Source organism: Anabas testudineus, chromosome 2, assembly GCF_900324465.2.
Source record: "Anabas testudineus chromosome 2, fAnaTes1.2, whole genome shotgun sequence".
In the NCBI taxonomy this organism is placed as follows: domain Eukaryota; kingdom Metazoa; phylum Chordata; class Actinopteri; order Anabantiformes; family Anabantidae; genus Anabas; species Anabas testudineus.
In genome coordinates this window covers 21,760,906-21,775,867 of record NC_046611.1, presented here as the reverse complement: position 1 = coordinate 21,775,867, position 14,962 = coordinate 21,760,906, and the positions used below count along the sequence as shown (strand labels likewise).

At 39.9% G+C, this 14,962-nt stretch overlaps 1 protein-coding gene across 5 annotated transcripts in view; it reads right to left on the bottom strand.

Moving 5' to 3' along the window:
• The window catches only part of cacnb2a (calcium channel, voltage-dependent, beta 2a), a 61,054-nt gene that overhangs the window by 5,443 nt on the left and 40,649 nt on the right, over window positions 1-14,962 (bottom strand). For 3 of the 5 annotated variants that reach the window (XM_026363550.1, XM_026363553.1, XM_026363551.1), the window contains 8 exons: window positions 8,195-8,317; window positions 7,938-8,074; window positions 7,772-7,848; window positions 7,362-7,495; window positions 4,437-4,517; window positions 4,280-4,338; window positions 2,549-2,658; window positions 354-505 (listed from right to left, as the gene is read on the bottom strand). In XM_026363550.1, the coding sequence (XP_026219335.1) occupies window positions 354-505; window positions 2,549-2,658; window positions 4,280-4,338; window positions 4,437-4,517; window positions 7,362-7,495; window positions 7,772-7,848; window positions 7,938-8,074; window positions 8,195-8,317 (873 nt within the window). Of the gene's footprint in view, window positions 1-353; window positions 506-2,548; window positions 2,659-4,279; window positions 4,339-4,436; window positions 4,518-7,144; window positions 7,165-7,361; window positions 7,496-7,771; window positions 7,849-7,937; window positions 8,075-8,194; window positions 8,318-14,962 lie in introns of all 5 variants that reach the window. The other 2 variants (XM_026363552.1, XM_026363554.1) reach the window with 1 other exon arrangement.

The window sequence follows — 14,962 nt, the reverse complement described above, 5'->3', positions numbered from 1 at the left end:
TGCTGAAGGTCACAGTGATGAATCAGTCCCCTTTCACATTTTCTCGCTTTCAAACAAGCAGTCACGTCTGACATGCTGTGTTTAAAGTCACGGCAAGGGAGAAGCTCAGTTACAGGAAAACAATATCGGCAGTGACAAAACGCATCAACAAGCCCAAGACACTCGGAAACAAGTGGAGTTGACTAATACGTCTGTGAGAGTTGAGAGAACATCACCTCAGCCCTTCTCATTTGTCATCCTCCTTATTTTCTGTCACAGACTATGCATCCAGAACATTTGCATTTCTTTCTCACTCTCGCTTACATCTCACACTGACTGCATTCATCGCTGAATTATATATGATCTTTACTCACTTTTGGAGAGGTGATCTTGACATAGACAATAATGGGGGCGAGGGAGGTCTTTGCCAGCTGTGACGGGTGGTTTATTGTGTCGGCGTCCAGGATCACCAGCTGTAATGTCCGTGCCAGTTCGAATATGCGCTCAATTTCACTCTGGACTTCAGCTGGAGAAAAAGCACGAGGAAAGAGTGAGGGTTAATGCAAAGGGTTTAATACTTTTATCATTACGACCTAGTTCTACTTACATACAGTTCTTGTGTATTTGTTGAAAGCAAAGGTGAGTAGATCATTTCTGCACCACTGTACACATAGTGATTTAACAGTTTCCATTGCCAGTGTGTCTTATTGGCTTATATATATTTATATATTTCCTTATTGTTTCCTTCTTGACAAGAGACAATAGCTGAAAACTGTGTACAGTACTAAATCCTGTGTGTTGCCCATACTAATAAGATGAAATCATTCAGGAACTACAATCAGACACGCCACCTGTTTTCTAACTTTGGCTCGCATGTGCTAATTAATTCAAAATGAAAAACTGAAATATCTCATTTACAAATTAATTCAGGTCCTGTGACTCCTATTTGTGGTCATTTGAGGTGAGACTAGAGCTTGACTGGACCTTTAGACACAGTTTAGAAAGACACAGACCTGTGTTTACAAGGTTCCACAATTCACACTAAAAAAGAAAATCGAAGAAATGTGGAACCACAAGGACTGAAGTTGGTCATTATCTGGCTAACACCATCTCTATGATGAAGCATGGTAGTGGTAGCTTCATGTTATCAGTCTGTTACCATTCACCCAGTAATGTTATTCTGTAACACATTTTTATGCCAAAGTTTTCATATAAATTTACAAAGCATTAAAATGTACACAAAGTAAAGTGATCTGAATACTATCTGATGTGACTGTACATCAATCATTGACAGGGTTCATCTTTATAGTTCACGCTATGATAAAACCTAATTAGTTGTTGTCAGCTCATTATAGCTTATGACTGCAAGCTGTCTAAAGACAATTGCACTTGTTCTTTTATGAAAACCAGATTCTTGGCTAGGATTTTTTCTTTTTAAATTCCACTTTATTGCTCTATGTGTATTTAATATCTTACCGATTTGACATTTAATGCTTTTCCTCTGAAGCCCCATGTAACTCTAAAAATGCGCTATGGATACTTAAATTACTAGATGTGGCTTAAATCACCTGACTGCAAGACTTTAAGACCAGCACTGGAACAGTGAGCCGAGTTGTGTTAATGCCAACGAACAGTTAGTGACTGTTACATCACACAGCCCCCACTCCAACAGATGACGATGTGACTGCAAAAACAATCCTACAGATATCACAGCAGGGCAAAATCCCAATCTAAGCAAAAGCTTCATGACTCTCAGTCACGACAAAGTCTGAAGTAAACTGATAACTTGAAAATATTCCAACCTAACAGCTCATTTAGATGACGTCTGAGTCACAAATTCTTACTTTCCTGCTAAAATATGCCTGTGGGGCGAGGAAATGTAACTTTTTTCCAGTACTGATCCTTAGGTAATTCAGCATTAGGCCAATGTCAGTTTAGAAAACTAAAAGAAAATCTGTTTATTCTGAAAACAAATGCAGGAAGCGTGCTCTTTTGGTGGTAAGATGATTCACTCACAAAGGGCATACCCAATATAAAAGCTCTAAGCTCTCAGTGCTAAAACATCTTTTAATAAAAACATAGAAGTTCTTTTTGATTTCTTTCACCTGGGGCATCAGCACTTGAAGCTTTTGATAAAAATATGTGTGATATCATCAAGTTACCGTGTGGAGGTTGCGTGTCATCAGAACCGACATAAGGCACTTTTTGCTTCTTGCATTTACTTTTCCATGAACTTATTACTATGCCACAGCCACTGACTCTTGCCTCTGTTGACACACTGCAGAGATTATCGTGTCACCTCCGTTTGACTCGGCTTTAATCACATCTAAACTCCAATCAACCTCAGTCAAATCAGAGCGTTTCTTGAACTTATCGTGCGTTTATGCCATCTTTCATTCCCAACAAAGAAAACCCAGCCAAGGCCACTCTGCCAGTTATCATTACCATTGTCAAGAGTTTCTTTAATCGTTTCCTTCCTTTTCCACATAAGCTGGTCTCTTTGAAAACATTATGAATCAAAACACCAGATGTTCCCAGGGACTGCAGTGTGTTTGAAACCCAAACTTACCCAAGTTTGAGCGTGTGTTGGAGCGTTCGATGATGGCGTGCTTGCTGGGATTGTTGAGAACTGAGCGTTTGGCAAGAGAGATGTCAGCCGTGACGCGAGTGATTGATATTCTAAGATAAGACAAAATAATAACAGTTGCTTAACCAGACAATATTTGTAGGGGAAAAGAATATATATATATATTATTATTTTTGCAGTACATTAAGGTCAAAATAAAGGAGATGCAAAATGAAAGCTGTTGAAAAGCAAAATGTGGAGCTGCTGTCACAACTGGATTTATTTTTTATATTTTCTGATACAAATGTCTCCTGAAGGTCTTGAAAACCTCTTTAAAATAACATAACTTGAAACAAAGCTACTGCTTTGTATAATAAACTGTGTCAAAGTCAATTTTACTGAATCTGTCTTTTCTTACTGAAAAATTTCTGGATCTTTGAACTTATGAACATTGTTAATTTTCAAAGTTAGACTGCTCGAGCTTTGAGCAGACTGCTCCTACTTCACAGTGATGCCTATTCTCATTCTACAGTGTGTGTTTCTGCTTGAAGACTGTAAATCACACCGACATTACACTGGAATTAGCTTCCACAATATTTGTAATGTCACAAATCATGCTAGTATGTGCACATCTTCAAATTTCAAGGTTAGCTCAGACAAACTTTCCTTGTAGTGTCAAACGCTTGCTATACATCATCCATCCATCCATTATCCTAACTGCTTTTCCACTCAAGGGTCACGGGAGAGCTGGAGCCTATCCCAGCTGTCATTGGGCGAGAGGCGGGGTACACTCTGGACAAGTCGCCAGTCCATTGCAGGACCAGAATGCAGAGACAGACAACCTTTCACACTCACATTCACACCTATGGGCAATTTAGAGTCACCAATTAACCTAACATACATGTCTTTGGAGGTGGGAAGGAGAAGAGAACTTATGCACACAAGGGGAGACATGCAAACTCCACACAGAAAGGCACCCTGCCGACCCGTGGATTCGAAGCAGGGCGACAGTGCTAACCACTGCACCACCGTGCCGCCCCCTGTACATTATACAACTTTAAAATTAGGAAATGAACAAGGTTTCATTTCCTAGTATAAATAACAGCAACAATCCTCAATTATGAAGAAAATCTAGAGAGCAGCAGGGTGGAAACACTGTGGAGCACGACGCAGGGCATAAAAACACCTACAACAATGATGAAAAGACAAACGCTACTTGTGTTTTCCTTCAAAATAACAGTGCTCCCTTGTTCAAGATAATTGCATCTAACACTGACACATCTCTAACTCTAACTAACTCTCTAACTCCATTTGAAGCCAATTCTGATGGCGGGGCAATAATGGGACGTTAAGACGAACATGTTAGTTTGCTTTAGTTAATCCATGTTTAGAGAACAGAGCTCAAAAGGGAATAAACAGTATTCTCTGGAGCTGCTGATCTGAGTGGATCCAGCTTTGTGTAACTTCATGGCGTTTCTTTCTGGATGGGTGGATGGACTCTGCATTGACTAAGGAGAATCCTGCTCTGCTCTAGGGCCCACTATGGCCTATTAAGGACATGGAGAGAGACTATTTAAAGCAGCAGCACACATCTCTAGGCCAAACAAACTTGTTACACACTCCCTCGGGTAACCTCAGGAGACAGATAAATACCAGCCTATAGAGTTGGCAAGAAAGAAAAGAATGGGGAAGGATGCAGGATGAGAGATGTTTACAAAGTCACAAGGAACTTACCTTCCCTCGAATCTGTGTTTCAAAAAGTCAAACAGTGCTTTTTGCATCATGTCTGTCACCTGTACACAGGAAATTCACAGATGAAACAGAAACATTTCTCTCATGAATTCCCTGATGAACAACAAAGACAGTGCTGTGTTTGAAAGCTTGGACGCACCTCGTAGCCCTTCAGTGACGGTCCAACCAGAACCACGGGCCGCATGGAAGGCACAACGTCATATGGAGGAATGTGTTCCGTCTTTAGAGAGGAGAGGAAGAAGAAAAACAGTTGCACTCATTTATGGAGACAAAGGTAAACACTCACCATCACAAATCACTTGAGGGTTTAGAACAGCGATGAAACAGACAAGTTAAAAGCACTGGAACATTGTGGACCATGAGATGAGAGGGCTCAGCACAAGCCAGCTTTGATTTATAATAGATTGGGCAGTTTAGGTCGGATTTTCATAGCTGGCTAAATGACAAGCTCGTAGTCTCATATCATGGTTCTGATGTCACTGGGTAAAGAGGGAACCGTATCACGGGAATCGTTAGTCAGAGAGGGAAAAGAAGAAGACTGACAGAAAGTATGAACGTGACAAAGATAGAAACACTAACAATGCATCACTGTTGGGACAAAGTGGGAGCTCAGCTTGTGTAACAGCCTCAGTTTAGAATCAAATCAATCATTGGACTGATGTTTGAAGTGTTAGTGGTTTAAAAGCAATATTAGGTCATTTGTTAATAACGACACTGGTGAAGAACTAAAAGAAAACTCATTAAACCTTCTCCCCTAGCGTTAGATGAGAAAGATCGATACCACTCTCATATCCATTACAGCCTGCAGAGAAATAACTCGGCTTAGATAATCGACTGGAAACAGCTAGCCCGAAGGCAAATAAAGTTAGAATTTGTTACTTTAATCCACACACAAAGTGTAAAAACACCAAGTTACACTTTAATGGTTTTGTTACCTTCTGACTATGTTTCCATCTTTATCTAAGCTGCTTTTTCCATAAATGTCAAACTGCTCCTTTAAATCTGAATTTGGCAACTACATCTTGCAGTTAATACTATTCTCTCTTTTTATGCTAAGCTAAGTTATCTGTGGTCCATGCTGCTGATGAATATTTGTCATTTAGACATGATTAGTGAATCTTCTCATGTAGCTATTGGATAGCTCATTGGAGTTTTACCTGTACATAACATACTTCCAGCAAGACCCAGTTATAAGCTGCCAGAGTGAGAGCATTTTTTGCACAATCTAGGAAACATCTGAACTGTGCACACTCTCTGAAAAAGTGAACTTGTCTCCTTCTTTGACAGCGAGGCAGTGAACCTGATACTACTGTGCGTCCCATGCGTTTAGCAGAGCAGCATATTTGAAGGTTATGTGGATACTGGAGGAAAATAAAATGATTTTCTCTTTTTTTCCCAAACCAGTGTATGACCTATGTTGAAGCTAGAGAGCAGACAGCTGGGAAGCAGAAATATAACAACTATAAAGGACTGTGGTATCTGCATTCACCATGTTTGTTTATTTTCGTCAGAATCTCAGTGGCCCTCTCTTTATGTGACTGAAACTTTAAGCAGCTCTCTCAGTCTGTTATCATAATGACAAGTGTTTTAGTAGACTGTGTTGCTCTTTTCTCCACTTCTAAACATTTTCTTTCTGCCTAATATATTCTGTCGTCATTGGGCTTCCCCTGGGATGTGGTGGGAAATGATGCACACTCGTGCTGACTAACATTATGGTATTAATGAACAATGCAGCTCTGCTCAAATGCTTTTAGTAGCCTCAGTTCAACTTCGGATTACTTTGTAAGTGTAATCAGCCAAACCAGGCCTTGATGAACAATCTAATTTGTTTAAGTTGTGACGATGCTTCTGACCATAAGTTAGAATTTTACAAACTTTAATTGTCCAAGCTGAACTAGTGAACATTAACTTAAATAATGATACCAAATAACAAATACTGCTGTTAAAAATGGAAAGGCTGTTTGCAGACGTATACCGGTTGACATTTTACGATATGCACTAATTGTCTAGGCTTTCATAGATTGATACCACTCTTCACTTCTATATCTATTCTATGTGAAGCTGCAGCCAAGAGACTAACACAGAAACTGGTAACACTGGGGAAACATCTAACCTGGTTTAGTTCAAAGGTAAAACAAAATGTGCCTATCATAAATCAACATGTTAAATGATGTTTGTTTACTCCATGTACAGTCTAAAAAAGTAGTCACATTTGAGCTGAGCCAGACAACTGGAGCTGATCCTCCTGTTTCCAGAAAGTGCTCAAGAACAGTGCTGAGGTGTGAAGCAGTTTTGGTTTGGTCGTCATTACTACAACTTCCTGATGAACTGATGCACACTCGGTCACACAAACTCAGTAAAGTGTCTCTTTTCATTATGAGAATTTAAACTCTTCAGTCTAAAATTAACTGTGACTAGAAAACCTGTAGGATTATTTTATTTTATCCTCATTCACGTGTGCAGGGAGCTCAGAGCTGGAGAAGGACATTAGTGGACATGTTCTATGGGCTCACAAATGCAGAAGCATGCATATAGCTGGAATTGAATTATTGAATTGTTTTCTTTATGCTTCTTCCTTTGAAATAAAAAGGCAGTCTCAGATCTTATCACACTTAATAAAAAGCTGTTCACACTCCGAGGTCTCACTAAATCAGGATCACAGGTTCACTTACAAACACAAACTATCACAAACCACAACACAGAGGACTGCAGGAGCGGTGAGCAGGGTGAGAGGTCAGTACAAAGGTAAGTCTCTGCAGAGGAATCATATACAGGTATTGTACAGTTTGGACCATGGAGGTCATCCACAGACTCTGCTGAGTTAGTGCGCGGCACACCAAAACTTACCGACTTCTGCTTCTGCTTAGCTGTGTGAGACGGAAGAGGAGAAAGAGAGGTTAAGAACAGGCATGCATGCTAATGGCTGGGTGGCCGCCAAGGGACAAGAACAGTGGTGTAGACAAACAGGACGGGCGCTGAGTGAGGCCGAACAGCCACAGGCATTTGAGTCAGAGACGAGCGGACGGACAGAGAAGAAGAGAGGGCGAGGTAGTCCACAGTTTACCTTCTTAAAGAAGGGCATTCGTTTCTCTTTTGCTAGGGGTGACATGACAGTGTTTGGACTGGCTTTAGGGGAGCGCAGGTTGACGGGAAGCTCATTGTCCTCAGGGTCTAAGCCTGTGGCGTCTATGTCAATGGCTACGCACACAGACAGACAAGAGCACCATCACATAGAGGTGAACACAGGAGGTCATAAGAAATGGGCTACATATCACATCGACAGTGGCACAGAATGTAGGTAATACACAGAGAGAGCAAATGAAACATGTAAACGACATAAAAACATTATAACTTTATGCATGAAAGATCTAGGTTGTACATTTAACTTGATTTCAATGGCTAAAATTTGGTTTAAAAGAGCAGTTCATCTATTAAGCATGATGTTCTGTCACATTTGCCTTTTCAGTAACTTACCAGAGGAAGGAGGAGTAGATTTCCTTGAGTTAGGAACCACATCGCCTAAACTAGAAGATGAGTTTGCTCCCAATTTACTGAAACAAGAAAGTTTGAGTTGAGTTTTGCTCAAAACTATTTTTAACTTAATTTGTATTATTTTTGAAAACTCAATTAGGCCTTTTACCTGGAGTGGAACTTGCCCTGTTTGGCTCTCTGCTCCTGGAGGATGCGAGTGTTTTCAAGCTTCACTGGACTGGGAATGAAACCGATTTCACAGCCTTCTTTCACCAGGCGTCCTATCCACCAGTCGTTATTAAATTTCTACAAATATTATTAAAGACAGTTGTTTTAACCAGTATCATTGTTCTTTGTCAATCACTTAGTTTCTCTCATCGTCACTATTATGAAATGATCTCTAACTTCAAAGTTAAAGAAGCTCACCTCTTTGACATGGAGGAAGTCTTTAGCCTCAAAGGAGACAGCCATTCCCGGCACGGGGACATCATCATCGTGACTCGGGCTGTAGTTGACATTTGTGCGAACAGCAAATGCAACTGGTTTGGTCTGAAAAGAGGAACAAAGGTAGGGAAATAAATGAAAATGTCAGATTTTGCAAAAGATATGAATGTTTATCAAATGTTTGTGCAGCATCACTGAGAGGTGATCATTGTGCAAGATGTAAAACAAAAACCTGGCAGACTCAGTTTAGCTATCTAACGGCTTGGCCGCTTCACTGATTAAACACTTTACAATTCAGAATGAAGTAACATGTTAACGTCTGTAGCAATCACCACTTTGACACCAGTAGTAAAACAGGACGCTTGTTATTTGCTTCCTCATGAGTAGCACGAACAGCACTCATGCAAATTGTTCATAAATCAATACCACAGTCTTTACAATCAATCCTGGCCTTCCTTCCACTCAGTCCATTGAGATAATGCATGCAGTTAATGAAATGTTTCCTGTATTACCGCAGACTATAACCACATAAACCTTCTAACTGTTCACATAGGGTTTAAAATAACAATTTATTTCTTTGCAGACACACATATTTTTGTACAAAGAAAGAACAAACCTCCTCTGCCTGTAGTGGTGAATTACATTTCCACAAAAAGGGATTTGAATAAGATTTAATAGGGTCACATCAGGAAAAATGTAATGGGAGAACCATATGCTCGCAAACAAAAACACTCCAAACTAGATTTTTAGACCTGTGTTGCAACGCTACAGCATTCCAACATAGGACACACATCCCTTAAAGAATTACATAAAATGCTTTTGGACATAATCTTGGAGCCATCCTGGCGGTGATGGCAGCAACAGTTGGCAACATGGTCATGCCCTCAACCAGATTACATTTGCTGTGCCTTTGACTGTGTGACAAGCATGACAGAAGTCAACTCAAAGCCAAAACGAACGCTCAGGGATGTAGCTTAGAGTAATCTCACAGAATAGACTTGCACGCTAAATGAAAGAACGTAAGCTGAGGGAGACGGTGTGTGATATTCATCTGGAAGCCAAAATGAACCCACAAGGTCAGAACTTTGATCCTGTTATTGTAGTTCGACCTTATAAAGATTGTAAAAAAAAAGTGCACTCATATCTGGCGTGCTGTAGCTGGTTTCATCATAGCAGGCCTAGTACAATCTGATTTTCTCTTAGCAACCTAAAAATAAAACACACAGACAGGTTGAGCTAATTTAGTTCAGTGTCAAGAAAGCATGAACACAGGATAGAAATCTATTAACATCAAGTTTAGTGCAACTTATTTAAAGACAACTCAAACTATTTAGCAATAGAAACAAGTTGAAATTCATCATCTATATTTTTGAAACTACCATAATAGAAAAACATATAAACAAGTTACAGTTGATCTGACGGTGGACTGAGCGCATGATGAGCTTTTATTCAGTTGTGATTTTTGATGATGGATATTCACGTTCTCTACACTCAGTTTAGTTCCTCTGCAACTTATGCTGCTAGATCTTTGATCTTGATCTTTATTTGTCATAAAGGACAAACGGCTGCTTGAAAAGTGAACTGAAAAGTGCACATTTTCTGTGCATATATATACATATACATACTTGCATGTATTCATATTGACAGGGTAATGAACACACAGAGTATTACTATCCTCATTTGCTGCTTACATTTCTATAGAGCAACTGTTCTCATTGTCTCGCTGTACAGTTTGTGAAATTGCAGATTGCAGTCTCATTGTTCACAATAATCTTTTTCTAACTTTATTGTAGACATAAATGTCTGGATGACAAATGATTTTATTCAAGCTCCATAACAAAAATGACAAATTCAAAGGCTCAAAGAGAAAGAGATGCTGGTCTCTAATTTATACACAAACAAAATACACCAAGGGGCAAGAAACCCAAGTGAGTGAGTGGTTTTTGACTTTGTTTGATTAAATTTGAAAGCTCCTATGTTCACACTGTGACAAAAAAAGCATTTCATCATTTGACGATGCTCTAATTAACCCTTTTAAAACAGCCGTCATAATACTGCTAACAATATTCAACAGGTTTGTCATATCAATATAAATGTAATATGCATCTGTCTGTTGTTCACAGCTTGTTTTCACTGACCACAAATCACCAATATGAGATTAAATAACTTATAATAATTACAAATATTTCTAAGCAGCACTTGTTCACCAACTGAAAGTGGGATTGATTGCCTGCATGTGAATGATTCTTGAGGCAAAAATAGTCAAGTTCCTTCATCCACAGCTTTAACTAATTCCTCATTGCAATGCAACATATGTGAAGTGACTATGATGAATGATGAGGAATTATGGAAATTATATATTAATGAAATCCTCCGGGAATAATTTTCCTTGTGCTATAGTAATGTAAATATTCCACAGAGTGATGATTTTTTGCTGTGTGTGTTTTCCACTGAGGGGATCATCCAATCCAGTGTGTGCTGTGCCAGGACCTGTAGAGGACAGAGCGTCCTTGGCATTTGAGTGCATTGAGTCACATGTCTGCAGGAAGGTATGAGGTTCATTAGTACCTATGTATGTGTGGTCTCCCTATTGTCTTATGCAACGCAGCCCCTCCATCCCTCCCCGCTAGTCTGTTTGCCTTGCCAAGGTGATTTCTTTAAGTGTAACGTTTTATCACAGATAACGGCTGGATGTGCACATACAGTAATATCACCTCTACACTGCTATAGAATATCTTTACATCGCCTGACGGAGAACATACTGCTCTGCTGCTTCTTACGTAACCCAGGGCTGCATTACAGATGCTTTATTGACTACTCTGATTGAAGGAGAAAGACAGAGGTGAGGGGTTGGGGGAAAAATGGACGGTGGTATACAGGACAAGCATACAAGAAAGCAGAAGACAAGGTGAGAGGAGAAGACACAAGCTAACCCAGTCTAAAGTAGCCATAGGTGTATCTAGGACCCCTGGGAGACAGTGCTAAGGACCACAGCCAATTAACACCAAATGATGCTCATTACAGTATCACATCACACCATGAATATTTCACTAGATAATACCACCCAGTCTTATCTGTACTTACACTGACTGAACAAGCACCTGCCCCTGCTGCATTGTTTTGCAGTGTAACATCCCACAGCGTCTCCATTGGCGGCTCACAGACGACCTCATGCTATTAGTGCAGATTCTCACGTTGTTTCACCTTGAATGTTGTGGATTGATCTGACACGTATTCTGTTCAGCTGTGTGCACTGTAGTGAGAACCTGTGAAATTCTCCAGTGTTACTTTATTTATAGTAGGCATTCAGATTGATTAATAACAAACAAAGGCAGCTGCAGATACTTTTGTCCTGCAATGTGTATGCACTCGATCAACAAGCCAGATTACATAAAGTATTAATTGCCATAGCTGAGTTAAAGTATCAGTGATGAACTACATCACCACCTCCACTGGCAGCTGCAGCAGAGAAGAAGTTTATTTACACTGCCAGTCCAAAAAAAAAAAAAAAAGTCACCAGCTGGATTTAGTAGCTTCTCATTTCTTAAACAACCATGTCTGAAGACATCATTTGCGGTCATGGAAAAGATGTTAATCTGTTTTAGAAGGGCCAAATTGTTTGCATGTCTCAAGCAAAGAAATGAATCCAGATTTACCCTGTTCCAGAGTGATGGGAACGTCAGGGTAAGAAGAATATACTGAATATACTGAATATACTGAATGACCAGGTTGGTCCATCAATGACCTTTTTCCTCCCTGATGTCACGAACATATGTGGTTCAGGGAGTATGACACATCATTTTCACACATGTACTGGCCACCACAGAGTCCAGACATTAACCCCATTGAGAATCTTTGGGGTCAGCTGGAGAAGACTTTGGGCAGCGGTCCGACTCTCCCATCATCAATACAAGAGAGAAATGAATGCAACTCTGGACGGGGATAAATGTTATGATATTGCTGAAGCTTCCCTAAATAATGCCACGGCTTATGCATGCTGTAATCAAAGCTAAAGGCGGTCCAACAAAATATTAGAGTGTGACAATTTTGTTGGACCGGCAGTTTCTCCAGTAACATGTTTTCATTCATCGCTCACTGTCACCCATGAAGTCGACAAATTCATCTTGAAAGAAACTCTTAGACTTTCTAGGAAATGTGCTTAATTAGCTTCTTACTGAGGGTTTGATGAGAAAATCGATATCATCCTCGTGTGTGTATGTCAAATATGAGGCTGTAGCCAAGAGAGGTTAGCTTATCTTGGCACAAAGACTGGAAACAGGAATCAGCTAGCCTGGCTCTGTCCAACATTAACCAACATTAACCTCACTACTAGTACTAGTAGTAATTACTACCAGTAATTAACACATTATATCATGTTTCTTTAATGTGTGCAAAACTACCGTGTAGAAATCTCCTGCTCCTGGTTCTTAGTTGGAAGCAGGAGTAACCTCTCAATTCTCTTCTGAAGACGTTTTCAGGAAATCACAGAAGCCAGTAAAGTCTTTTTTTTATTATTTTGTAGAAAACAGTCAAGGCACTAATCATAGAGGGGCAGGTGAGATGGCTGGCACAGCTTTATACTGTAAAATCCCCATAGAGGCTCAACACTGGCAATATCTGAGGTAAAATTAACCATTTGTCCTCACAGTACAAATCCGTTTAGTTAACACACAATGTTTTTAATGCGACACATAAGCCAATAGATTGGTCAAAAGATCACAGCTTTAGTCTTAAGCTTATACAAATCCAAACCATATATAGACTCTAAAATGCTTTTGAAGTGGACTCAAGCTTGGCATGCTGTAGCTGGTTTCATCATAATAGTCCCACAATCTAATCTTCTCCAAGCAACCAAAACATAATAACAGGTTGAGGTAATTTCAAGCACAGACTCAGTTTAGTCCAGTGTCAACAGTGCACGTAAAGCAAAAAAAAAAAAAAAAGTTATTTAGTTATATTATAGTGCATATTCATTAAAAACATTTGCTGAAGTGCCGATTAAGAAAAGAAACGATGAATAAATTATATTTATATATTTTTAATGTTGCATTATTTTTGCAGTATTTAGCTTCAAACGGAGCAATAACAGAAGTCTACAACAAGGAAAGAGGTTATCAACATTATCATTTCATCAAGCTGCTATGGTTATTAGCAGAGTGACACCAACATTTGCATGTACTCAGTGGTAATCCTGGCCACCTGTATAATAAAAATAATAATTCATTAACTCTTTTATGATAACTCCTATGAAAATGACTCCTATGAAAACTGATTTAGTGGCGCTTGCACGATGAAAACAGTTGCTTGATTTTGTGTGAAAACAGAACTGATTCCATGGAGCATCTTGTTATTAAGATTTCCTTTAAAAAGCCCGTAGCTGTCAAGTTGAAAAGGCAGGTTTCAGTTAAATATGGGTCTAACCCAAGCTGAGATAACCCCTCGTGACATCATTTGAGTCATTTTCTCAGGCGGAACAACACTCCTTGCAGCACCACAGAATCCATTAAAAACACTCCTAATGATTGTCTTATCTGATGTGTAAGATCAGTGGAGTGCACCTTTAAGGTTAATTTGAGACAGCACAGGCACTTTAGTCTATTTATGTGTAAATACATGTGAAAAAATATTAGAGGGGAGTGAAAAATCTTGCAAATAACACTACAGGCAGTAACCATATCCCCACCCACCACCCATAAAGGCTCACAGAAAGTCTGCACTTCCTCTGACCCCAGCCTGCTCGTTTTCTGGTGGCCAGACCACTACTAGTGGTCTTTTACTAGTCATCTGTAATGTAAAATGCCAGCAGGGGTAATCTATGCTAGGTTATCTATAAAGCCAACTTATCTTTTTAATTAGTGAGCCAGAGAGGGTGACTCTGGAAAATACCAACATAGATCTGCTGGAATGATCCGTCTTTGCCAGCTATGAGCTACCCCGAGACACTGCAAGAAGAAAACGTCTGCTTGAATGGATGGATAGCCAAAAGCTTTGAGCTTTACAGCTAATAAGTGAACCAGCTGTTATAGACAATAAACCAGTTTTTCTGATGCTTGAATGAATATGCGAAAATAGGACACCATAAGCTGTCTGATGAGCTGTAGAGCACGAGGAGAATAGAGAGTGCACAGAAGATAGCCAAATTATTTCCCAGATCAAAGGCGTACATCCTAACAGGGCCTGTGATTTGAGTGATTCTGTGGAAGTGAGCTCTGATTGCAGTTCCTGTTGCGCAAAGGCAAGCCTGCTCTGCCGTCCGTGTGTTTGTTTATATGCTGCTAATTGTGGCCCAGAGCAGAGCAGGCGAGGCTTGGCTCCGATAAACAGTGACGCTGAGCCCTCCGAGGCCCCTAACCTCTCACATCAGCGGTCCCTCCAGCCCCTTCATCGTCTGAGAACCCAGCTGAAATTGGCTGTAATATCCTGTTTCTATTACACCTAGTCAGTCCTGCAGCGTTGTCCACTAATCTTGCTTCAGGATTAGTAAAGCACATGTAATTCACCACCATCATTTCAGGGTGAAGAGAGGGAGAGGTGGACTGGGGATGACACAAGTAAGAAACCTTCTCTATGAGTGAAGCTACACAGAAATCTTGATCAGACTGATCTTAGTGCTCAGTTCATGAAAATATTTGTTTAATCTCTCTCCCCCCCAACTGAAATCTGTTTGCTCCCCACTTTACCAGACTGAGAATACAGTAGCAAAGTTGCATGTTGCTGGAAAAGTAAAAAAAAAAAAAAAACTTTAGGCCT